Raw genomic sequence first — 25,752 nt, 5'->3', positions numbered from 1 at the left:
AATAAGTGTTGTTAAAGACAATGTGCATGTAACTAAGGCTATGTAAAAGGCATGACGTGTTGGACTTAGCGTTTCTTACATAATGTACTGATAAACAGTAAATAAAAATAATAAAAAGCATGATATTTACAAGTGTATTACAAAACATTAATATTTAAGAGGTTAAAATGCAGAGGGATAGTATTAATTCAAAGTAAGATAACTAACTCGAAACAAAATAGGGTTATGAATAAAATAAATAACACATTTATGCGAAGAACAGAGCATTTGTGTAATGTCCAACCCGATGTTGTTTCGGCTATTGTCTAAAATTAATTGCTCATGAATATTGATTAGTTTGATGCGCACGCATTTCTTGCTGATCTTGAACTAATTGAAAATTTTGATCAAAGGATTAATAAATTAATTTTCATTTTATTGATTTTATATATCGACAATTATTGTGTTATGAGTGTACCATAGTTCTGAACATTAGTGGTTGACAAGAACCCTACAATTTTATTGATTTGGATCGATTACATCGTGAGTTATTGATTTGTTTACTGAGGCTGAGAGTGGTACAAAATGTCGTAGCCGTAGGTCAAGTTGACCGAAGATTCACTTTAAATGTACATATCGTTTGTGATGCATTGACATTCCGCATTGGACAATACAAATGCTAGGCATGAAAGTGAAATAAATATTTTTACTGTACATATGAATTTTAAGTTAGGAAAACTTTTTACTGGACATGAGGCTGGTTATCTAACAGCTTAGCTATTTTTAGAACACTGGGATTTCCTAATCTCCTTTTCGAAAATACATAGAGGGCGCAACTATCAAAATCGGAAGTAGCAGTTTCAGTTGACAAATGTGGAAGGCGAAGATTGAATTTAAGTTTGAACAATAGATTTCAGGTAAATCATCATACTTATATTACGTTTAAATATGAAGGCGTTTATAATAGGTAGCTCTCACATTGTTCGTTTAAAAAATTATGTACAGACACACGACTTTAAACTTCAACATCACGAGATACAAATGCAAGGTGTTAACGGGGGCATGGTCTCTTCTTTATTTAAATATTTGATAGACATACGCCGTTTTAGCCCTGATGTTGTGTTTATGCAGATCGGCAGTAATGATATTGGCAGCAGTGAAAATTCAGTGGTGAATATTGAATTTGCTATTCAGTATTTTATAGAAGTATTGATTTCAATTAACATTCCTTTAGTTATGGTTGGCTTATTGTTCAATCGGAATAAGGTTTTGGCAAAACGTGGACTCACAGTGTCCCAGTATAATGACAGAGTAATAGATTTGAACTGCAAGCTGCAGCATTTACAACGTGTCTTCAGCAATAGAATGATATTTTGGGTGCATCGTGGGCTTCAGTACCCAACACTTGACATTTTAGACAAGCACGGAGTACATTTAAATACTGAAGGAAATAGAAGGTTAAGGTTGAGCATCAGAGGAGCCCTGATATATGCAGAAAAAAATAGGGTAATTTAAAAAATATAAACAATGAAATAAATAAGAACATTCAGGTACATGTACATATCAGTACAATTCATATAGCGGATACATTGTATTCACATATCAACTCTTTGTTGGTTATGGGCCTGTAAGAAACTCATTGTTTCACTATTAACGTTAAATATGTTTTAATATTTAAGTAAACGTACTAGAATATACTTTTATTGTAGTCAAATAGTTGTATATATATTTATATTTTAATTACATGTATGATTACATTTATACAAAGATTTATACAACATCTTCCATGAATACATCGAACAGTTCTTTGCTGTTCTGATACATAGAAATATGTACAATATAAACATTTAATACAGCTCTTTGCTGTTCTGATACATATAAATATGTACAATATAAACATTTAATACAGCTCTTTACTGTTTGAATAACGGACAAGATGTACATTTTTTCATTGTACATTCTGAATATGTACATAGCACCCTATTTCACATGTAACCAGCTCCTTGCTGAACATGGTCACCAATTAAAGATACTGTCATCAGATACAAACATACATTTTTACTTTTTGATACATGTATAATATGTTACTTAGAAATAAAAGGCTACCATGCAAATGTATATGTATTATAAATACAATGTACATAATGACTTTAATAATTGAACCGATTATACACTGATAACATATATATAATGTCTATACTATCTGGTATAGCAGTCATATATGCCATGTATGTACATTATATGTGTGGTATACATGTATGAACTACCAGTACATGTTTAAAAAAAAAAAAAAAAAAAAAAAAAAAAGCATAGACTTATTTGGCACTTAATATGTATATATTATAATATATTTAAATCAATACCGATTAATTTAGTTGCTACTTCAATTAAAATGTTTTAATGACACTTGCTAGTAAAACTTTAATTTCAGGATGCCTGCAGGGATGAATCCAGCAACAGAGAGGCGGTCAGTGAGGGTAAAAGAGAGAGTATTAGTTTCGAGAACAAAGACAAGACCAGACAGGGAACCTTCTAGGAATTCTATCACAGCTAGAAGACCCACAAAAAAGAACAATCCACCTGTATATACCAGAAATCAAATTCTTCAAAATGCAGTACAACCGCCAGATGTAAATTTAAATGAAATTAGTACAAGCACGACAAGTAACGATGGTAATGATGACATAAGAACTTCTATAAATACACTTTCAAAGGCAGTATCTGACTTAAAAGATCATTTAACTTCTGTCTCAGATACAGTAAAATCACTGAAGGAACAATCTGACTCTTCAATAGAAGACCAAATTCAACAACAAAATACCGTTCAAGATGACATAATGGACGAACCACGTGCATCCTCACATCAAACTGGAGCCACTACAGAACAGAGACAGAATAATTACAACCTAAATGGAACAATTACACATATAGGTACAAACAATAGTAACAACATGTATGATTCCCCATCTTACTTAGAAAATGTACCATTCACCCAAACTACTAATAATACTTTTCAATCTGCATTGCCAGTAGGAGCCACAGTGTCTGATGAAATAAAAGGGAAAATCTGGGCAAATGAATACATCAATTTTGATATTTTATTACCGGAAGATGACATGATTGATAAACCCATTCCACTGTCAGTGGAAAGAGATAACCAAAATCAGCCACGTTTGGTATTTAACGAAAGTACTGGTAGCAAGAAAATTCGCACAATAGACCAGTGGATCAGCGCTTTTTCGGCTTATATGGTCATATACTGTCAAAAGTTCACAGATGCCTTTGAGGATCTCATAACGTATATGGAGACCGTGAGGGAAATTGCAAAAAGTAACGGGCAATGGCTTAAGTACGATAAAAAATTTAGGAAAGCGAAGTGTCAGCTCAGAGTATCTTGGGCTAATATGCAATAATTATGCTATAAGAACTGTGGCTTAAGGCGATGCAAAAAACTTCAGATGTACAAAATGATAATTATCAATCTCAGAGCCAGAGGCGTTTTAACAGTGGTAATGAACATATTCCACAGGGTTATTGTGTACGGTTTCATAGTGGTAATTTTTGTCAACTGCCTTGCAGATTTTTGCACAAATGCTATATATGTAACAAACTTCATCCTGCTAGCAAATGCTGGCATACTACTAATCAGCAAACTACAAATTACAATCAGAATGTAAATACTTTTCGTTCCTTTCGGACACCATTTCAAGGAACAAGACCCAGAAATAGTATGCAATCAAACAGTCATTCCTTTCATGCAAACCCCAGATTTCCAAGACCACAACTCCGGTTCCCGAATTCAATCCCAATTAGGCGTTAAAGAAACACACACATTTGAGGTTGATGTTAAGCTTGGGGATAAAAAAATTGCCTACACCTGTAAATGTTTTGGTATTGGCCCAATTTTTACAAGATTATGATGGACAAGAAAAAGATTTTATTTTATCTGGATTTTCAAATGGTTTTTCAGTATGTTCGGAAAAAATCTCACCTAGCTTACAATGTAAAAATTTGTGTTCAGCAAATAAACTTCCGGATATTGTGAGTGATAAAATCTGTAAGGAGCTATTAGCTGGAAGGTTTGCAGGGCCTTTTTTGACTCCCCCATTTTCTAATTTTACAATTTCACCTCTTGGTCTATGCCCTAAAAAGGACCCAAAGAAATTCAGACTTATTCACCACCTGTCTTTTCCTATAGGCGATTCAGTCAATGATAGTATTGCAGAAGAATTTCGTTCAGTTCAATATACAAGGATAATAGATGCAATTAGAGGGATAAAAGAGTTCAAAAGTCCATGTTTTCTTGCAAAAACTGACATTTCTATGGCTTATCGAAATTTACCCTTAAGACCTGAGGAATATCATTTGTTTGGATTTATGTGGAAAGGTCTCTATTATCACGATAAATGTCTCCCAATGGGAGTTTCTTCAGCGTGCCAAATATTTGAACGTTTCAGTACTGGGCTTCATTGGATAGGACAAAATTTTATGAATGAGGGTATCATGTTTCACATTTTAGATGATTTTTTGATAGTTGCCCAGTCGAGGGAGCTATGTGAAAATTATCTCAAACAATTTTTGAATGTTTGTGATAAAATAGGTGTACCTATGGCTCCTGACAAAACTGTAGGACCAGCTCATTGCTTAACTTTTTTGGGAATTGAATTAGATACTGTTGAACAAGAAGCACGTTTGTCATCTGATAAATTATCTAAATGTAGTGAGTTAATCCAAGATTTTCTGGGAAGGAAAAAAGTGACATTACGAGAGATACAGTCACTTTGTGGTCTTCTTAACTTTGCATGTCAAGTAGTCCTTCCTGGAAGGGCCTTTTTGAGGAGATTATATGAAATAACCAAGACTTTAAGAAAACCTCATCACACAGTTAAACTGACCAGGGGGTGTAAAGATGATTTGTTGGTTTGGCAAAGCTTTTTAGAACATTTCAATGGGAAATGTTTCTTTATCGATGAAAAGATGGTTTCAAACGATGTATTTCAGTTGTACACTGATGCTTCGGGGACTTATGGATATGGGGCAGTTTTTGGAAAGTCTTGGTTTTATGGGGAATGGAATGAGCAATGGTTAAGTCAAAACATAACTGTGAAGGAGTTGTTTCCTATTGTCTTGGCAATTGAAGTTTGGGGAAATCAGATGGCAAATAGATCTATTTGTTTTAATTGTGATAATGAGGCTTTAGTACATGTATTGAATAAGCAATCCAGCACTGAGAAAAGTGTAATGTTTTTGATTCGCAGACTGGTTTTGTTATCTTTACAATTTAATATTTTGTTTTCTGCCATTCATTTACCCGGCAAGTTGAATATCTTAAGTGACGCACTTTCCCGTTTACAGATTTCCAAGTTCCAGAAACTAATGCCAGATGCAGACCCAGAGCCTACACTCACACCACACCTACCAATCTTACCAGTTTAGATAATACAGTTGATGATTTATTAAAATCATCATTGGCAAATTCAACAAGAAAACAGTATAATAAAATATGGATAGATTTTATACAGTTTTGCATTTCTCATTTAAGTATAACAGACTCGGTAATACCTATATCCATTCATACATTGTCACTATATTTGGCTTCATTATATGAAAAGGGTTATGCTCCCTCTACAATGTCAACATACAACTCAGCTATAAGTTATTGGCACAAAATTAATAATGTATCCGATCCCACTGCATCCTTTTTAATTAATAAGTTAATCCATGGTGCTAAGAAAAAACGTTGCACTTTTGATGGTAGATTACCCATAACAATCTCCATATTGGAGAGACTAATCACAGGATTGAACATTATATGCAAAAATCCATTTTACCAAATGTTATTTAAAGCGATGTACACTGTTGCATTTTTTGCTTTTTTGAGGGTCGGTGAAATGACTGAGAGATCTTTGAATACATGTACTAACAATCACTGTTTAAAGATGGATAACATTGAAATTCAAACTGAACAATTTATTATATCTTTCAGTTCATTCAAACACTCAGTCCCAGGCAAGATTCATAAAATTCTTATTAATAGACAACAAAAAACATCTATTTGCCCAGTTAAATATTTGCTGGCATATTTGAACTACAGAAGTTCTCAACCTGGCATTGCCAATTTATTTTGTCATTTAAATGGGTCGCCAATATCTCGATCACAGTTCATTGACACGCTAAATAAATCACTGAATTTTATTGGATTATCATCTAAATATTACAAAGGTCATTCCTTCAGAATTGGTGCTGCTAGTTGGGCTTTGCAAAATGGCAAATCAGATAGCCAAATTCGTAGCCTGGGTAGATGGAAGTCAAATGCATTTCTAAAGTACTTAAGACCAGATGTATCTTCAAATTAGACAAAATTAAACAGTAAACCCAACTCAGTGATTATACATTTACAAGTATTATACTATGATTTTGTTAGGTGACGAGCAGGAGCAGTCACAATCTTAATCATTCAGGGGCTAGTATTGAATTATTGTAACAAATATATACTTGCCTACAATGTCTTTTTTATTTTGAAATGTATAAATATGTTTATAAACATTATTTTTATTTTTGCAAAATTGTATCCAAATGTATGGTTAAATTATGCAATGTTGTATAACCATATACAGTATACAAATGTATTTTTATATGATACTTTTCACACACTACCTTTATTTGGTGACGAGCATGAGCAGTCACAAAGAAACTGGACAATTTAAATAGGTTGTTACATGTATAATATTTCTCTTTTAGTGTTATATTTGCAATATGATTATGTTTTGATATATTTTCATGCAGCTGCGGGTGGGGGGAATTGTGACACAATTCGGTGGCAAATGTTTGGTCCCCACCTTCGCTTATCATTATAGTTGTTGTAAATAAATTTAGAATTACAGTAGAAATAAAATAGCGCCACAAATGGTGGCACAAATTTTGCCAATAACATGTTTTGGTTTTTATTTAAAAAAGAAGCGAACAGAGCTTGCTGCATAGTTAGGTTAAGTGTATATAGTTGTTTCTATAGATCGTCAATGGAGGAGCATAACATAGGGTTATGAATAAAATAAATAACACATTTATGCGAAGAACAGAGCATTTGTGTAATGTCCAACCCGATGTTGTTTCGGCTATTGTCTAAAATTAATTGCTCATGAATATTGATTAGTTTGATGCGCACGCATTTCTTGCTGATCTTGAACTAATTGAAAATTTTGATCAAAGGATTAATCAATTAATTTTCATTTTATTGATTTCCGCCTCGTCCCCAACCACCTCCTGTTAAACTAATAAAACTCAGGAGAAAGTTTGAGAAAGTTTATGAAAGCATTGTATTTAGAAGACTCATGATATTATGTTACTTTGTTAGCTATTACATCTTGAGTAGAATGTATTTTAGTTTTATATTGTTATAATGTTTATTTTAAATCTGTTTCTTTTATGTTCATGTGAAGGGGCAAAGTTTTTGTTTCTGTAAAAACAGTTCTTCAGTTTCTCTTGATGAGATATTCTAATGCTTCCATACACTTTTTCACGTTCATCACTATTATTTTAATGAAAACACTGAGAATAATAATAGCGTTTTGCTTTTAATTTGGACACATTTCAAAACTTTTGAAAATTAGCTATATTGGCTGTTTACTGTTCCTATTATAAATGCAGCATGTCCTGAACATGAAATAGCTGCTTTTAAACATGCGTTCGTTGATGTATTAATCGTGTTCATGTTAAGGAAGTTCGTTACTCAGTTTCAAAATAACAAGCTTTTCATAACACTAGTATATATTAATAGAATATTAATAAAAGAACAAAAAAAGCAAAAAAAATATAGGTCAATGTGCTTGTTTTCGAGATAATAGACATTGAAATTTTGGCGGGGAAAATGTTCTCTCTTGACTTTTCATAGCTTTATTATTAACAAGTTTAAGTTCTCAAAAACTATTTAAATATAACAAGGATTTTATAAGACTTTTACAGATTGCTTATAATTATACATGTAAAAGATTTATAAAATAAAAAGTGGGGGGTCAATGAGCAAAATGTTTTAAGGCATTCAAATGGATAAAGATAGAGGATTCCGAAAATCTGACAAAAATTCTTAACTGATCATTTCGTGAAAGGAAAACGATAATTTTAGACATTTCCGTTCAGGATGAAAGAATGAGATGTTTACGATTATCTAAAGAGGATGTGTTACTGCCTGATAATATTCCCGGAAAAATGATAGAATCATAAACCATTCTCAACAATGTTTTCCCTGTTATGACTGTAATTTTTACTGATAGTCATCTATTTCAATTTAGTTTTAATATGAAAGCTTAATCAAATAAAAAACAAATATTTCAATAAAGTAATGATACTGTTAAAAAACAATCTTCACGTCACAAAATGACATAAAGGTACCAATTCAATGTCATATTTTTTAAATTGAAAATGATAATACTCATTTGTTACCATTATCTGAAGCATTGACACGAATAAAATCAAGTAAAAGCTTGTACTGCCAACATACATATATAACCAATAAATGTTACATTAATGAATAAAGGGCTGCGCTTTAGCGCATAATACGCCCGTTGCTCTTTTAACTTGTCTTTTATTGGAAAATTCCCCCTTTTTTAAGCATAAAAATTCATAACAAGAAAATGTGAAATCTGAAATTTATAAAAATTGAAAGGGAGTTTACATCAATAGATATAAACAATTCACCAAAGTTTCAGCATCGGGACATTGGTGGAAGCCTTTTTGAGTTATTGTCCGAAGTGTTAAAAATCCCCCTTTTTTATGAATAAAGCCCCATAAATCCAAAACTTAAAATCTGAAATTTATAAAAATTAAAAGGGAGCTTACATCAATAGATATAAACAATTCACCAAAGTTTCATGGACATTGGTGAAAGCCTTTTTGAGTTATTGTCCGAAGTGTTAAAAATCCCCCTTTTTTTTATGAATAAAGCCCCATAAATCCAAAACTTAAAATCTGAAATTTATAAAAATTGAAAGGGAGCTTACATCAATGGATATAAACAATTCACCAAAGTTTCATGGACATTGGTGGAAGCCTTTTTGAGTTATTGTCCGAAGTGTTGAAAATCCCCCCTTTTTTATGAATAAAGCCCCATAAATCCAAAACTTAAAATCTAAAATTAAAAAAAAACGAAAGGGAGCTTACGTCAATAGATATAAACAATTTATCAAAGTTTCATGGACATTGGTCAAAGCCTTTTTGAGTTATTGTCCGAAGTGTTGAAAATCCCCCCATTTTTATGAATAAAGCCCCATAAATCCAAAACTTAAAATCTGAAATTAAAAAAAAAACGAAAGGGAACTTACGTCAAAAGATATAAACAATTCACTTAAGTTTCATGGAAATTGGTGAAAACGTTTTTGAGTTATTGTCCGAAGTGTGGACGACGGACGGACGGACGGACAACGGTATACCATAATACGTCCCGTCCCGGGCGTATAAAAACAATAAAAAACCGAGAGACATGTACTTCACATTTCAGGAAAGTGTACCCATGCTAACAAAACTTTAAACATGTTAAATGAGTTTCCAAAATCCTGCATGCTAAAGAAATAAGTCTAAGACACTTGACAAACACTTTTAAAAATATTTTGAAAGAGCTTCCATCCAGAACATATGATTCAAGACTATAATGAGAGTAGTATGTGTTCGGAATGCTTCACTCAGAACCCTTATATTCAAAAAACCTATTTATTGGCCTTTTGTGAACAAGTTAGAGATTCCAACAACACTGCTAATCAACAAACTTAGTATGGAAATCGGAAAAAAAAACATTATGCCTCCTCTGTATATTTTACTCCCAATTGTGGTCAATACGGAAAGTTTTTAAACTCTATGTTTCGTAGTTACTGTGAACTTGTATTTTTGATCGATTGATCCCAAAATATATGGCCTCTTTTTACATACCTCATCAAATTACTTACACGAGCAAAACAACGGGTTACGAATGTGGAACAAGTTCGCTTTACCCTTCTAACGCATCTGAGATCATCCAAGGTATTAGTGGAGTTTGTTTTGCTTTAGTTTTCTATGTGTTATTTTATAGACCGTTGTTTGTCTTTTTGTCCTATTTTCAGTTTTTGCAATGAAAATTTCAGCTCCTCTCTTCTATAATTTTGTTTCATCTTTATAAAAATCATTCCAAATAAGAAAGAAAGAACAAGTTAAAACACCAAATGCATTTGTCTCAGGGCCAATAAAAGGGACAGATTAGCAGACAATTAAGCCAAATAATTCATACATTTTTTCATCCTAAATTAGTTTCATTTATCTGCCTCACAAGCATAAAAGCATTTATGTATAGACATAGCTAAACTTTCAAAAATATTGCACGTATTGTTTGATAGAAAACAAGCTTTTTTTCTTCTAAAAGAGCAATTTAACAAGAATGTGTCCAAAGTACACGGATGCCCCACTCAATCATTTTCCATGTTCCATGGACCGTGAAATAGGGTAAAAATCTAATTTGGCATAAAAATTAGAAGGATTATACTATAGGGAACATGTGTACTAAGTTTCAAGTTGATTTGACTTCAATTTCATCAAAAACTACCTTGACAAAAACTTTAACCCGAAACTTCCACTTTCATTTGCTATGTTAAGTGGACCGTAAAATTGGGGTCAAAAGTCTAATTTAGCTTTAAAATTAGAAAGATCATATCCTAAGCAACAAGTGTACTAAGTTTCAAGTTGATAGGACTTCAATTTCATCAAAAACTACCTTGACCAAAAACTTTAACCTGAAACTCCCACTTTCATTTTCTATGTTCAATGTACCGTGAAATTGGGGTCAAAAGTCTACTTTGGCTTTAAAATAAGAAAGATCATATCCTAAGCAACAATTGTACTACGTTTCAAGTTGATTGGACTTCAGCTTCATCAAAAACTACCTTGACCAAAAACTTTAACCTGAAACTTCCACTTTCATTTTCTATGTTCAATGGACCGTGAAATTGGTGTCAAAAGTATAATTTATCTTTAAAATTAGAAAGATCATATCATAAGCAACAAGTGTACCAAGTTATAAGTTGATTGGACTTCAGCTTCATCAAAAACTACCTTGACCAAAAACTTTAACCTGAAACTCCCTCTTTCATTTTCTATGTCCAATGGACCGTAAAATTGGGGTCAAAAGTATAATTTGGCTTTAAAATTAGAAAGATCATATCATAAGCAACAAGTGTACCAAGTTATAAGTTGATTGGACTTCAGCTTCATCAAAAACTACCTTGACCAAAAACTTTAACCTGAAGCAGGACGAACGAACGGAGCCACAGACCAGAAAACATAATGCCCCTCTACTATCGTAGGTGGGGCATAAAAACAAATAGTCTGCAATTATGCTGAGTGAACACCTGTATAGAATTGATAAATTCGAAACGAAAAATGAGAATCTTTCACTATTGTTCAATAATATCAACCGCTTTAAGTGCAATGTGTGACATCCCAGAAATCGTTTTATAATCTATTATAATCTAAACTTAACGAAAAGTAATGTACATGTGATTACCTGAAACAAGAGGTCTACAAGGAAAGCAATATATATGATCATGCCAGATTACCGTCCGTAATTTGAGAAGACAAAACCGTCATATAGGATGCAGTTAAAGGTAACCAAGGAGGTACACAATTATTGAAATTGTGAATAAGCAGATTCATTCAATTTGGTAGACGAGTGAATAAGAACGGCATATCAAGTAATTACTGTAATGGTCAGATATGACAAAGTCAGTGTAAAGCAATATTTTACATCAACATTCATTTGGATGAATATATGAAATAAAAGCCAAAATGTACATGATGTGATTAGGTTTCTATGTCACAATTTATCTATAATTGATTAAAAAGTAAAATTACAAAATTACCGCACTCCGAGGAAAAAGCAAGACGGAAAGTCCATAAGCAAATGGCAAATTGAAAAGCCCAAACACATCAAACGAATTAATAACAACTATCAAAGTTATGTAGAAAATGGTGGATTAAACCTGGTTTTATACATTGTAGTTAGCCAAACCTCTCACTTGTTAGGCACTAGCATAATATTCCATTATATTGACAATGCTGTGTGATCAAAACAAACAGACATATTAGGTAAACATGTCAAAAATAGGGATAAAACAGTCAAAATTGCGTTATAATCTTAATCACTATAAAAACAAGCAAATGTGTAAAGAAAGATAAATAAAAGGCATATATTAACAAAGCACAATAGCAAAAATAAAAGACTAAAATACCAAAACTTACCATAGCCTAATGACGGGATGTATAAATACCGAGCCACGTCAATTGGATATGTATAAACATAGACAAAACAGTAAAAGCAACCGACACAAATATTGGAAATACGAACTGATTATAAAATAACTACTTTAACCTATAATGGTTTAATTTTTAAATTGTTATTTGGATGGAGAGTTGTCTCATTGGCACTCACACCACATCTTCCTATATCTATTAACAAATGTACATGCACTAACCGCTTCTAAAAGCTAAAATGTACAATCCATTTAACGCATTGTTTAAATTTTCTTCTGAGTTCTATTTTTGGTCACTGCTATACCCGACAGACATGTTTATGCGTGTAACCCTTCTACTACCACTACTTTCATATGTTGAGTCTTATGCAATGTTACTATATAAATCGCAAAGATTGGCGGAAAAAATTCTTGTAACATCGCAGTTCTAAGTATTTCAATTTATGTTCTTGTCGTTTGATCATAATAATCTTCCGTTTTCTGACCGAAGAAATGATCATAGGTCTCCTCTTTTCTGTCTTCTTTCATGTGTTGTTTAGCAGAATCATACACGGTATCGACCGTACGGTTATACATATCTGTATCATTGACAACATGCCTTCTATCATTTGTCTTGTCATATACCCCTTCCTCAGATAGGGCATACGGGGATTCTGTGTCTTTGGACGGGTGACTATAATCCTGCCCGTCTTCGTTCTTTGTCGTGTCTGTGTCGCGCTTCAAAACCTGGCTGTACAATACCTTGGTGTTCGTTGGATTCTGAGGGAGTGCTATATCTTGCTGACCTACGTAGTTCTCATCTGTTGCATTACTCATGAAGTTTGAGAATTTTTTATCCGAATTTTTACGAGAATATCTGTGAAGAGATGAAATTTAAGTATTACTAGATGGATCTGTGAGTTTTTAGTTTAGTTTAATACACAGTGATAACTAAGCACGTGGGACCCTCTACAAAAGAATGTACGCCAGGCGTTTCGTTTTCAAAATAATTATCATTGACGTTGATCTATTTCTGATGTAGAAAATCCTTAAAATTGCAAAAAAAAAAAGCTTTCGATGGCCGGGTGTTACCTTTCCACGTCAGTTTTAATCTAGCGTCGTACTACAGTACATAATATATAAGACATGAAGATGTTATTTTTTACAGATCAGCTAAATTATCTATAGTAAAGGATCCTACAAATTAATGTAAGATACAGTCACAGAAAATAATTATATTTACAAGTACGTCTGAACCAGTGATAACTCTACAACAGATTTATCCATCGGATCACCAGCAGTGATGGTGATACATGGCTGTGTACATTATGTATATATAACTCGTCTAAACATCAACCCAACAATGTTAGATCTGTAAATTTGCTTTCGCAAATATTTCGCCGGGATTCGAACCCATGCTACTGAGATACCGTGACATCAAATCGCCTGCCCTGTAGCCGTCCCGCTAGACCACATGGGCTTCATAACAAAATGAAGCTTTTGGTGGCCGGGTGTTACCTTTCCACGTCAGTTTTAATCTAGCGTCGTACTACAGTACATGATATATAAGGCATGGAGATGTTATTATTACAGATCAGCTAAATTATCTATAGCAAGGATCTTACAAATTAATGTAAGATACAGCCACAGAAAATAATTATATTTATAAGTACGTCTGGACCAGTGACAACTCTACAACAGATTATATTATTGAGATGTATATGGATGAATTTCGTTTTTTGAAAGTTCGAAATATAACACTTTAGATTTGACGACCCTATTATGTGAAGTGTCAAAATAACTCATTTATATTTTATTATGATTATAATATGTTTATTTCCTACCTTCGTCTGAAGAAAACGACGGCAACAATAATGCAGATCATACTAATAATTGCCACTGGAACTCCTACAGCGACTCCTAGTAACAAAGAAATTGAAGTTTGATTGTATTACAAATCTATAAAAAAAAAATAAAAAAATATGCATGTCAAGTGTGTGAACATTTATTTACTTTGAAAATAAACAAAAGAACTTTTTTCATCTTCAAAAAGTGTTCAGTTGTATTCATAGATAATAAACGAACTGATTGTTATAACCTTGTTTCGAATGTGGCCAGCTTGCCGACCGACGCGTTTTATAAAACTCATCAAAAGAGCACGGACTAGAATTTGTTGCCATCATAGCTTAAATTTTAAAGGAATATTGTTTGCACCTTTTAGGTTTTTTTTAATACTTATTTGATTGCTTTTGATTTGCCTTGTTCATACCCCCGATCTCTAGCTTATTTTATACCATTGAATACTGCATTGCCAATAAAGTAATGCCACGGGTATAGCTATTGCATTCTTATTATGTCTTGAACAAGAGTACATTTGTTGTATAGAAGTGGACGACATGCATGGTTCGGATACGTCTTTGCCACAACCACAAATATTTCCCTTTTTTTTTTTTAAAGAAAAAGTTCTACATGTCAATACAGCTGTGAGTTGTGAGATTAGCAGTATATGATAAAAGTTAAACTGCATATAAACATTGATATTTCACTCAAATGATCTATTTAATGTTCTGATTTGTGACAATTTGCATTCTTTCCAGGTATACATTTAAACAGCACACAACCCGCATTGTACCTAAAACTTAAATGTTATCTTTAGTGGAAGTTAATGAACTCCATTCTGATATGCATATTATTTTTAGCTTGTGTACGGATTCAATGCAAGACATTTCAATGAATGACTCCTGATACAATACATGTAACAGCACTCGATGAAAGTATATCTGCAGGATCGCGTCTAACATGTTGTGGTTAACCTTGATGTTATTTATAATGTGACGAACTCTACTGTTGTCAACTCGAATGTTAAGTCAACCGGTCATTCAGACAAAGTATTTACAAGAGTATCCCGAACTGTAAATGTTTGTTGTTATGAAGCAGCATTTACTCAGTTTATTTACCGCATACCTAAAGTTGACATAGAGGGTCCTAAGTTTCCTTTTGACAATTTATTGGAAGAGGATTTTGTGACACATTTCTCTCGTGTTACTGTACCTATAAAAGCAAAATAGTTATAATGCATAGAAACCAGTTTAAAGTCCTTACATAGTTAACACATGTATTAGTGATAATATGATTGATTAATGAATTGTCGCCTAGAATTCCGTACGACCTATCCCGTGTATTTTATTTGGCCTTTTCATCTTTTTTGATTCGCAAACTGTTGAGTCCTTTGTAGATGAATCCTCCGTCTGGCATAAAAAAAAACTATGATCCTTGCATCTTTGATCAGTTTCATATGTATAACTGTTTACGATTATTACATTTTTATTTGATATCAATATATTATACTGTTCTGTTATAGATCTGCAAGAAGGGTCCAGTTTCCAGTCATTCTGAAAAGTTCAGATAGCAGACACTATCGTAGAACTGCTTTGAATTGACTTTAAGATGTTGGAGTTCATTGTTTGGACCGCGCAAAAAACGGGACTTTTCATTTTTTTTTAATTTCCTCCCGAGTCGTTACTAAAAGAGATTAATTTGTTAGCCTTCTAGAGTATAAATCAACTAGATGGTCAGCAATCACACTGGTACATGTGATGATACTTTACATACACCAGTCGATTAATAAATATCTAACTACCTTCACAGCATATGGCACCGGCTACTTTTGTTGTATTACAACCTTTTCTCTCCACTGTAAAATTGCAAGAGAACAAGTTTGGTTCAAGTCCACCACATTTCAAAGAAATAGGAGCAATCAGTATATCTGACAATTTGTCAACGAATGTAGCATTTCCTATCCAGGTTCTGTTAAAAGATTTACAGAGCACTCCAGCAGCAAAATCATCCCATCCAGAACTACAAAGGTACTGTGTTTGATTGTGCGAATGTTGATAAATTTCTACTCGATGGTCATCATCAAGACTCAGTACAGGATGTTTGTCATCTGAGACAAAAAAAAAACATTCATAAAAAGATTATATTGTTTAGAGTACATTCCCTGTTGATTAAAACATCAAAACACATCTTATCAAATGGTCCGATATAACAATTTGTTCATACTTTTTGTTATGCGTATTTGACTTTGAAAAGTACTAGTATTGACTTTCATCTATTCAATAATCTACATTCTTAATCACATATATTGCAAAAGAATTACTAGTAATCTAACTTACTCTCAGGCGTAGCCTTCTCAGTCTGGATAGTAGACGTTTCTAGGGTCGTTTCCACTTCATCATCTGAAATATTTTTTTTAGAAAAGGACCTTTAGTTATATTACTAATAGAATACGACACATGTTTATTTTTTTTTACAGAAAACAGAAGGGAAAAGAGTAGGAAGCAATAAGAAGGGCAGAAAACGCTAGCATAAATAATTAATAGGTATTTTAAGTGTCAAACAGTTTGGATTGACGTATGAAAAAAGGAAACTGAATTACATCGCATGTAAGACTGCTCGCAGCTACTGAATGTAAATTAAAACATGCAGTCAAACTAACACTCTACTATGTGAAGTTGATTCCAAGAAGCATCTTTGTTAATCATGCAAATTGTTCACTGTTTATTTATAAACTCTATTAAGTGTTAGCATCAATATGCACATACATCAGAGTTAGAAATTTTCTTTTTTTAAGAAAGTTTTCATGGGGCTAAGAAAACAGCTATGCAATATCACAAAGATGTTGAAAAAACCCATTATAGTCTTGTGTCGAACTGAAAATGAGCCCTATAAATACTAGAACCAATAATTAAACAACAACAGGTTAGTCATCATTTTTATAAAAAAATAAAAAAAAAGTATACAAAGAAAGAAAGAAACAATTAAAGGCAAAGTCCTACGAGCACAATATGTGATTTAAAGTATATACATTTAGTCACATGAACTTTCACCCTGCAGTAAAACTAATTCTGAGGGTAGGAGTCGGTGGTGCTATGTTGATAAAATCGCTCGGAATGAGAACATTCAATTCGATAACTGTCACACTCGCTGTACGTCAGATAACTATTGACCATTGTAAAAACCCTTTAAGAGTTCCGTAGGTATTGGTTGCAAGTCATTTTTCTGTCCTTACGCACATTTTTTCAACTAACAGTTTAACTCTACATCACACTCCACCCACTTTGAAGATTTTTTGTTAATTGTTTGTACGCTATGAGTACAACATGTATGCTTAAAATATTTGCTATTGAACGTTAAGCAAAAAAAAATTAATAAAACAATCAACATATATTTGCTATAAAAGTGTAGACCCCAGAACTATTATAACAAAAGTAGACGAAGGTATAGGAAAACCAACGACCCGATTTGTGATAAAACAATTTATACTGCGCTCGTTCTATTTGAGCAGTCAAAATGCGTTGACTGTATATTTCTATGTCATATACAGTCACTGACCCGATATTGATTTTTCTCATGAATATTTAAATAGAAGTTGCCGAAATCATATTTAATTATTCATACGACCTCTTCAATCTGTTTTTGTTTCCACTGCTCACAACATTGCGTGGAATGACTCAAACTTGTTTCTTTTACAATTATTGGAAAACACATTTTTCATTTGTTAATATTTTTTGTTTGCAACCTATAAATTATTATGTTTTATGTTTATTGTTGATATTTTAGTCCATACTCAAACGGTTTCGTTCGCTATCGATTGCGGGTTTCAACAGGTAATGTACATTTCATTTTGCTGTATATTTCTCCGCCTGCATGATATGAGGCCTTTTGAAAGGGGGATTTTTCCCAAAATTTAAATTAAATAAATAATATTAACACAGCCTCGCATTTCCACGTTTCTAAACCTCATCCTTATATTGTTGATATGTCAAGTCAATGCATTATTATTGTCTATTTAACGGAGAACAAACATGGCAAGCAGCAACCATTGACAGCTACTTAAATATTGGGCCTGACTTTGGATATCGATCGAATGTTTTTGCAGTAAAACCATGAAGACAACGAAAACTCCATTAAAGATCTTGAAATCTACCACAGTGATTCAAAATAATTTTAACTTAACAATTATTAATGGTTTTATATGGTTAAACCAAAGTCACTGAGAGATACGATAATTTTATAGTGTTTTTCTGTAGTCATGACATACATGTATCTTAGTTAAACAATTTCGAATACATAAAAAAGATCCATAATAGAAAACTATTAACCTGATGATGAGCTTGGTATGCTATCTGTAACTGGAAGATCTGTTGGCCCTGAAAGGAGAGGATTACAAATTAACACTACTGGTTCGTCAATGAATAATATTATTGTAATAGAAAAATTCAGTTTATTTGATTTCATTTATTTTATTAGATAATGTATGTAAGTTCTACTCTGTAAACTATTCCATATAAAAATATTGTTTAACCGTTTTATACATTTTCAAAACGTAGGATATTTCAAATATGTCAAATAAGTACTTTAATAAACTATTAGACGTATCTGTGCAATAAAACTTCAGCTGTGGCCAAATGGACCTTCGATTATATGTCTAGCAAAGTTTAATAAAACATCTTAAAAGTTCGGACAACGGTCAACCCACGTCACTCAGCAACTTTATTTGTGTTAAGTAAGCCATGAAGCACAAACAAGTTCCGTAGTTATTTTTAATTAAGATCTGAATTAATATTTATAATGTTATGTATAGCCCAGTAGTCAGCACTTCTGTGTTGACTTGAGTTATCATTGATATGTGCATAATTATAAATTAACTGTTAACAAATTTTTGAATTTTTGAAAAACTTAAGGCTTTTCTACCGCAGGAATAGATTACCTTAGCTGAATTTGGCAAAACGTTTAGGAATTTTTGGTTCTCAATGCTCTTCAGCGTCGTACTATATTTTGGCCCTGTGAACATTTTTTTATTCGAGCGTCACTGATGAGTCTTTTTGAGACGAAACGCGCGTCGGCGTAATTTTAAAATTTGAATCCTGGTATCTTTGATGAGTTTATTATACTATGTTATATGTGTTTATTTTGTAATTGTTTTATATTATAGTTAGGGAAGTGTTAATAAATATATTTAAAACATAATTTGGCAATTTTGGAATAAGAAATTCAAGACATGAAAGAAAAACCAGTTTTATTCGACTTGTAATTTTGGCATTGTTTTAGACCATAACTATATTTGAGCGTTCTAAATTTTATTGATAACTCATAATTCATTATTTTGTTTTTGTTTGTTACAGTCAGTTAAGGGTTACTAGGACATTCAGAACTTAGTATATAACTGATCAAGCCGCTATAATATCAATATAGCGAGTTTCTTGATATTCTAGGCGAGTTTCTTGATATTCTAGGCGAGTCTCTTGGTTTTGAAAATAATTTAGATTTAAAATTATTTTTCTTTTAATTTATTTTGAAAAAAATAAATGAAGATTATAAGTAACTAATATTTTAATTCAGAGGTTTATTTTAACAGTAATTATTATTGTTATTATTTGGTATTTAACTTGAATTGTTTGTAGTATTTTATCATTGTTTTCAACTTATTTTGACTTCAAAGTGTGTACTTTAAATTTATATTGTATTTATTTTGATGGTTTCTTTATTAAATAAATAGCGAGTTTCTAGATATTCTAGGTGTCAGTCGATCCCGGTCTGCCTCTATATCGGCAGCAATGCTATGCACCATCCTAGGCATTGTCACAGTTAGTTTCCCTATCATGTAAAGACCCAGAACCAGCTCTCACAGATGTAGTTCGTCTGTTGAGAGTCTGTCGGGAATCAATTGCCTAGAGGTATAAGAGGGGTGGGGGGGGGGGGGGGGGTGGGGGGTTGAGATCTCAAAAAAACGTTTTAAAAATGTTTAACCCCGCCGCTTTTTTGCGCCTGTCCCAAGTCAGGAGCCTCTGGCCTTTGTTAGTCTTTTACGATTTTTTTATTTTAGTTTCTTGTGTATAATTCGGAGTTTAGTATGACATCCATTATCACTGAACCAGTATACATATCTGTTTAGGGGCCAGCTGAAGGACGCCTCCGGGTGCGGGAGTTTCTCGCTACGTTGAAGACCCATTGGTGGCCTTCTGCTGTTATCTGCTCTATTGTCGGGTTGTTGTCGCTTTGACACATTCCCCACTTCCTTTCTCAATTTTATTTTATGCATGATTTCTTTTTATTATTCATTAGAATAACAAAAAATTATGTAAATGTTTTTTAAATCTCAATTTGCTTGAACCCCGATCCAATGCATGTGTATCGCGCATGAATACATCATAATGAAGGTTACGAAAATAGTTTCGGCAACATGGTTTATAGAAGTGTAAAACAAGGGAAGAATGCTAACGGACAAATCCAATTCAAGAAAGTGTAGATATGCAAATCATATAATAATCATATGTTGATTGCTAAAGTTTAGAAGAATGATGAAGGACATTTCAAAATTTATGCTTTTCTAGAATCTGTTTTGAAATTTCAAAAAGGCACTTACAGAAATAGGCTATGGCGTAGAGTCCGTACGGTTAAACAATTTAATAATGGCTGTGCAAACATTTCCAATGATTCCATTGAACTATTTCATTGTAGCATGAAATAAAGCACGTGAGGGCTAGCTGGTTTTTGTTTTACCCATATCACTTATCTCGGCATCAGAAATTAATCTAAACCATTTTATTCAAAGAGTTAAACAGTAGAGGACAGTTTGATGGATTTCTAATCAAAACCAGATGAATAGGCTGTTTAAAGTCAAGTGACAAATTAAATGCAAATACAGGACGAGAACATGTTAGTGCGATATGAATATAAATATAAAAAGAAGATGTGGCATGATTGCCAATGAGACAACTGTCCACAAGTGACCAAAATGACACATACATTAACAACTATAGGTCACCTTACTGCCTTTAACAATGAGCAAAGCCCATACCGCATAGTCAGCTATAAAAGGCCCCGATATGACAATGTAAAACAATTCAAACAAGAAAACTAACGGCCTTATCTATATAAAACCCTGCTTTGTTCTAGACCGAACTGCTGAGCCGGAATTTTAGCGTGCTTGTTAACAAGGTAACAGTCCGCAGGAAGACATGTCACCCTACCCGACACATTATTCTGACTCCGAACCGAAGTTTATGTTCTTACTCAATAATGCCGAAAGCTTAACAGAGAAGCAGTAACTATCAATTTTACAGTCTTTGTTTTGATCCGACTGGGGTTCGAACCAACGCCGCGAGACCTCTTGCACTTGAAATTACCACGAAACCACCGCGGCGGTCAATCGAACCCAAATGGAATGAAAAATTGTCTTATGCTGTACCAAGATTAAATAACAAATTTTAGTTACAATTAATACATGTATATTGGATTAGAATTTTTTTTCGCGAGGTGTTTTTTTTTTTTATTAAATTGATTTTTACAGTTTTTGGTGCGCCCAAATTACTGTAAAATTACAATGGTCGTGATTTAACAGCTTTGATTATGTTTTTTAATCTGCATGTAAACCAAATGCTTGAACAACAGGTGCATGCAACTGACAGGAAAATGTACAATAGACGTCTGAGTCATATCTTTCATTTTAGTATTATCTTTTTTCCTGGTAATAGTCATTTCAAACTTCGATCAATAGTATGTTATTATGTACCAAATGTACTATAATTTTGAATGAATGGCTTTTTATTTACTCTCATTTGAATTTTAGGCATTCAGATTAATGCCTGGACATATTTTTTCAGGATTCAAGAGCAATGCCTACCATCAATTAGGCCATAGACGAATTACTGCCTAGGCGTTAGCTAATTGCCCGTGATTTAAGCTGAATTCATAATTTCATTTATTGCTGCCAATATATACCTCACTAATTAATAAGTTGTTATTGAAATTTTAATACTACAATAATTAGACATTTCTACACTAGAATGCTTTTTTTAACTTAAGGTAGATCATAAGTATATATTTTTTGAAACAGAATTTTCTTATAATTTGCAAAAATGATGATTTTTACTAGGCTCTTTTCAAAAATATATAAAACGTAGGGGTTACCGTGCTATTTTTCAAGCTATGAGTCGTTGAAAATTGCCTAAATTTGGTTAGTTTGTTCATGAAAAAACACATTAGTTTGCATAAATTTTTTCTATAAAATAGAATTTTGAAATGACTTGTGAGAAGATAGTTTTCATAATACGTTTTAAGTAAATAAAAAGAAAACATGGTGTCAACGAACTTGTGTTCTTGCTACAAGACAAAAATTAAAAATTTCCTTATTAGCCCTGTATAATTTTGGAATAAAAGAGTTCAACTTATTTCCTCGGAAATGACTTATTTGAAGAAAACTACATTTAAAAAAATATATATATATATATATATATATATATATATATATATATATATATATATATATATATATATATATACATTTGGATTAATACAATCAATTAACAAGTTTTTTCTTTATATGAAAAAAAAGGTCTAACCATCAAATTGCAAATCTGTCTCCAAATTTGCATATTTGGGCAAACAACTAGACCGATTTTGTACGGTGATTGTACAATACAAGATGGGGGTATACCAAACAAAGCATGGGTGAATAAGCAAGGTATCACCAATGTGCAAAGTAATTTGTATTCCAGTTTATAAAATTATTGAAGAAAAGGAAAAACTTTTTTTTATCAAAATGACTCTCAATGTCTATCGGTCTAAAATATTTATATATTTACCAATAAAACTATAAAACTACAATATTTCTTTACTTTTTGTGTGAATGTAAGCTTTAAAATCATATTGACAAGCACTACTTAGTATTATCAATTTCTAGGAGTATTTCCCAGCCCGGGAATCCCAAGATTTATTACCAGGGTTTTCCGCCATCACTGCAAAAATTAGTAATAAACAGCTGCGCCATGAGCGCATGATACGCCCGACGTCTTGTGTGGAAGTTTTATGCAATAATCATAAATAGTTTCTGAGAAAGTTTTAAGCAATAACCATTTATTGTTTTTGAGACAAGGCGGGACATGTGAAACCCCACCACCCTGTTTTTTTTTTTTACCAAAAACTTAATATCACTAAAATAAAACTTTGAATCAAACCAAGAAGTATACAGATCTTTAGATTAATATAACAAAGAAGTGTGTACAGTTTCAAGCAATAATCATAAATTGTTTTTGAGATACGGCGCGACATGTAAAGAAAACCCTCCCCTTTTTTACAAAATACTCAATAACTCAAAAATAAAATTTTGAGTCATCACCAAAAAGTATACAGATCTTTGGATTAATATAACAAAGAAGTGTGTAAAGTTTAAAGCAATAATCATAAATCGTTTTTGAGATACGGCACATGTAAAAAAAAAAACAACTCCCCCCTTTTTTCCAAAATACTCAATAACTCAAAAATGAAATTTTTAATCATCACCAAAAAGTATACAGATCTTGCGATTAATATAACAAAGAATATGTAAAGTTTCAAGCAATAATCATAAACCGTTTTTGAGATACGGCGCGACATGTAAAAAAAACCCTCCCCCTTTTTTACAAAATACTCAATAACTCAAAAATTAAATTTTTAATCATCACCAAAAAGTATACAGATATTTAGATTAATATAACTAAGAAGTGTGTAAAGTTTGAAGCAATAATCAAGAATCGTTTTTGAGATACGGTGCGACATGTGAAAAAAACACACCCCTGTTTTAGTTACAAAGTGCCGTAACTCAAAAAGTTTAAATCTTATTTTCACCAAAAAGTATACAGATCATTTGACCATCATAAGAAATAACTATATTAAGTTTCACGAAATTTAGATAAGTCGTTCTCAAGTTCCGGTGCGACATGTTTACGCCGGACAGACAGACGGACACCGGACATTTGTATACCATAATACGTCCCGTCAAAATTTTGACGGGCGTATAAAAATGTATAAAATTAATTTAAAATAAAAGATTATATCGCAGAAGTCCGATCTCTACCTCCTATAGCTAGATGTAACGTTGCTTATTACACTGTCTAGCGATTCGGTTTGCCTTTTTGTTGTTGTTTTTTATTGGTATAAATTTATGGACAGTTATATGTATCAGCCAATGAAAAGGCAAGATGTATCAGCCAATGAAAAGGCAAGATGTATCAGCCAATGAAAAGGCAAGATGTATCGCAATTGTGAACAATAATTGGTGTTTTATTTTAGAATAGTGTAAGCTGTGCTTGAGTGAATAAAATATGTGGGTTGAAAGTTAACTTTACAGTAACCGAACGAAACAAACAAAAACAGATTACAGATGTTTGGAAAACTATTTTTTTTAATATAATTTTTCAACATGTTCAATATAAAAGTAAAACAATGTGCTTACCTTTACAACCGTAGTAAATACGGGCGAATCTCTTTCGAGAAAGGCACGAGTATGAATTTGTTTCCGGCCGGCAAAATTCCTTTCCATTGCATAATTCTGTAAGCTTATGTCTTGCACAACCAATGTCCATACTATCACAGCCCATTATACCACCATAGGAATCAACATTTGTAATATGAATATAGTAGTTTGAAGGACAATTTACGGTCGCTAACGTTTTTGTACAGGTATCAACAGGAGCAGGATACAGGGTTTCGGGATACCAATATCTCCACCAGATTCCTAAATAAAAATTAAAAATAAACTATTCAGTTAATGACACAAGATATTCAAGTGCAAATCGACCACAAAGAAGACACCAAAGTGCCCAAGTTCGTTTTATTATTATTATCCATGAGTCTAGCGAACCCGATGATGTATTGATAATATTGACATAAAACAAAACATAAGAAGAAAATGCATCATGGCATTGATTTTCAATATAAATTGATAAGAATATCATTCTCCAATGCATACAAAGGTGACATATATATGCATTAAAAAGAAAAGGTAGTGATAATGATATCTTATAATGATCGCTGAAATGTATGTTTTTACATAAAAATTAAGATTGTTTCGTCGACAATGATGGAAGTGTTTATCGACCTTGAGTGGCTTTTCAGCCCTAACACGATCGTCTCGGTGTCCGAATGCGTTTGTTGAGCTTTAAATATTTCCTGCGGTGAGTCAGGAACAGGTGAGAACGCCAATTTTTAGTAGGCCACCATCTTGGTTTTGTGAGTTGTTTTGGTTTGGTATGTTGACTATTTTGATGACTATCACAACGGCTGCTTTCGTGGCCAGTTTGGTCAGCTTGGCAGCCCGCTAACCACGATGATGGAGTACTGGTAGATGAGTCTCGGACGTAGTATAATATTAAAGATGACAGAGAGCATGATCAGGACCAAAGACTTTGGCAAAGTCGTCAGACAGCGATATGAAGGTCCATTATCTAACACCTAGGATACAGACCCCGTCGTCAGTCGGCGTAACCCCCAATCCCTAATGGATTTTGTAGTGCATGTTGACGCAGGAATTTACGCACTAAACAAACGTTTACTGTACAACGTTGGATTGGTTTCTGTCATCTAAAGTAGTAAGTCGTTGATCCATCCAAAAGTAAAACCTCAACGAACACTGCATGAAATGATACGTTTACAAAATTTATTCTCATATTAAATTTCTAGTTCTAAATTTAACTTCTGGTTTACG

The 25,752-nt window shown here is 32.8% G+C and overlaps 3 protein-coding genes across 4 annotated transcripts; 2 read left to right on the top strand and 1 right to left on the bottom strand.

Moving 5' to 3' along the window:
* The first annotated feature begins 230 nt into the window (after positions 1-230).
* Positions 231-3,657, top strand: LOC143045003 (uncharacterized). 2 transcript variants are annotated; one of them, XR_012968838.1, is made up of 2 exons: positions 231-896; positions 2,411-3,657. XR_012968838.1 is itself a non-coding variant. In XM_076217280.1 (2 exons), exons 1-2 carry the CDS (start codon positions 1,469-1,471, stop codon positions 3,390-3,392), a joined length of 999 nt encoding a protein of 332 aa, XP_076073395.1. In that variant the 5' UTR covers positions 918-1,468; the 3' UTR covers positions 3,393-3,657. The 2 variants fall into 2 exon arrangements, 1 of the variants encoding a protein (XP_076073395.1); XM_076217280.1 differs by lacking the exon at positions 231-896 and adding an exon at positions 918-1,485.
* Positions 3,658-5,321: 1,664 nt separating this feature from the next.
* LOC143045004 (uncharacterized) lies at positions 5,322-7,305 on the top strand (the record flags this gene model as incomplete). The annotated part of the gene is made up of 1 exon (XM_076217282.1): positions 5,322-7,305. A coding segment is annotated over one exon (1,014 nt), but the record flags the coding sequence as incomplete, so codon positions are not given.
* Positions 7,306-11,790: 4,485 nt separating this feature from the next.
* Positions 11,791-24,773, bottom strand: LOC143046804 (uncharacterized). Its single transcript, XM_076219869.1, has 7 exons — positions 24,502-24,773; positions 18,389-18,436; positions 16,400-16,462; positions 15,865-16,170; positions 15,189-15,275; positions 14,069-14,144; positions 11,791-13,101 (listed from the first exon to the last, which is right to left on the bottom strand). Exons 1-7 carry the CDS (start codon positions 24,644-24,646, stop codon positions 12,687-12,689), a joined length of 1,140 nt encoding a protein of 379 aa, XP_076075984.1. The 5' UTR covers positions 24,647-24,773; the 3' UTR covers positions 11,791-12,686.
* Between the last annotated feature and the right edge of the window lie 979 nt (positions 24,774-25,752).

This window comes from Mytilus galloprovincialis, chromosome 9 (genome assembly GCF_965363235.1).
Source record: "Mytilus galloprovincialis chromosome 9, xbMytGall1.hap1.1, whole genome shotgun sequence".
In the NCBI taxonomy this organism is placed as follows: Eukaryota; Metazoa; Mollusca; class Bivalvia; order Mytilida; family Mytilidae; genus Mytilus; species Mytilus galloprovincialis.
The sequence above is the reverse complement of the archived record's forward strand: the minus strand, read 5'-3'. Positions and strand labels throughout refer to the sequence as shown.

Bases quoted from the DNA above. Each gene is read 5' to 3' on its own strand.
- LOC143046804 (XM_076219869.1), bottom strand. From the start codon at position 24,646: ATGGGCTGTGATAGTATGGACATTGGTTGTGCAAGACATAAGCTTACA. The intron at 18,437-24,501 runs GTAAGCACATTG...CTCTCCTTTCAG, and splicing joins TATTTACTACGGTTGTAAAG to GGCCAACAGATCTTCCAGTT. The intron at 15,276-15,864 runs GTAGTTAGATAT...TTGCTTTTATAG, and splicing joins CGGTGCCATATGCTGTGAAG to GTACAGTAACACGAGAGAAA.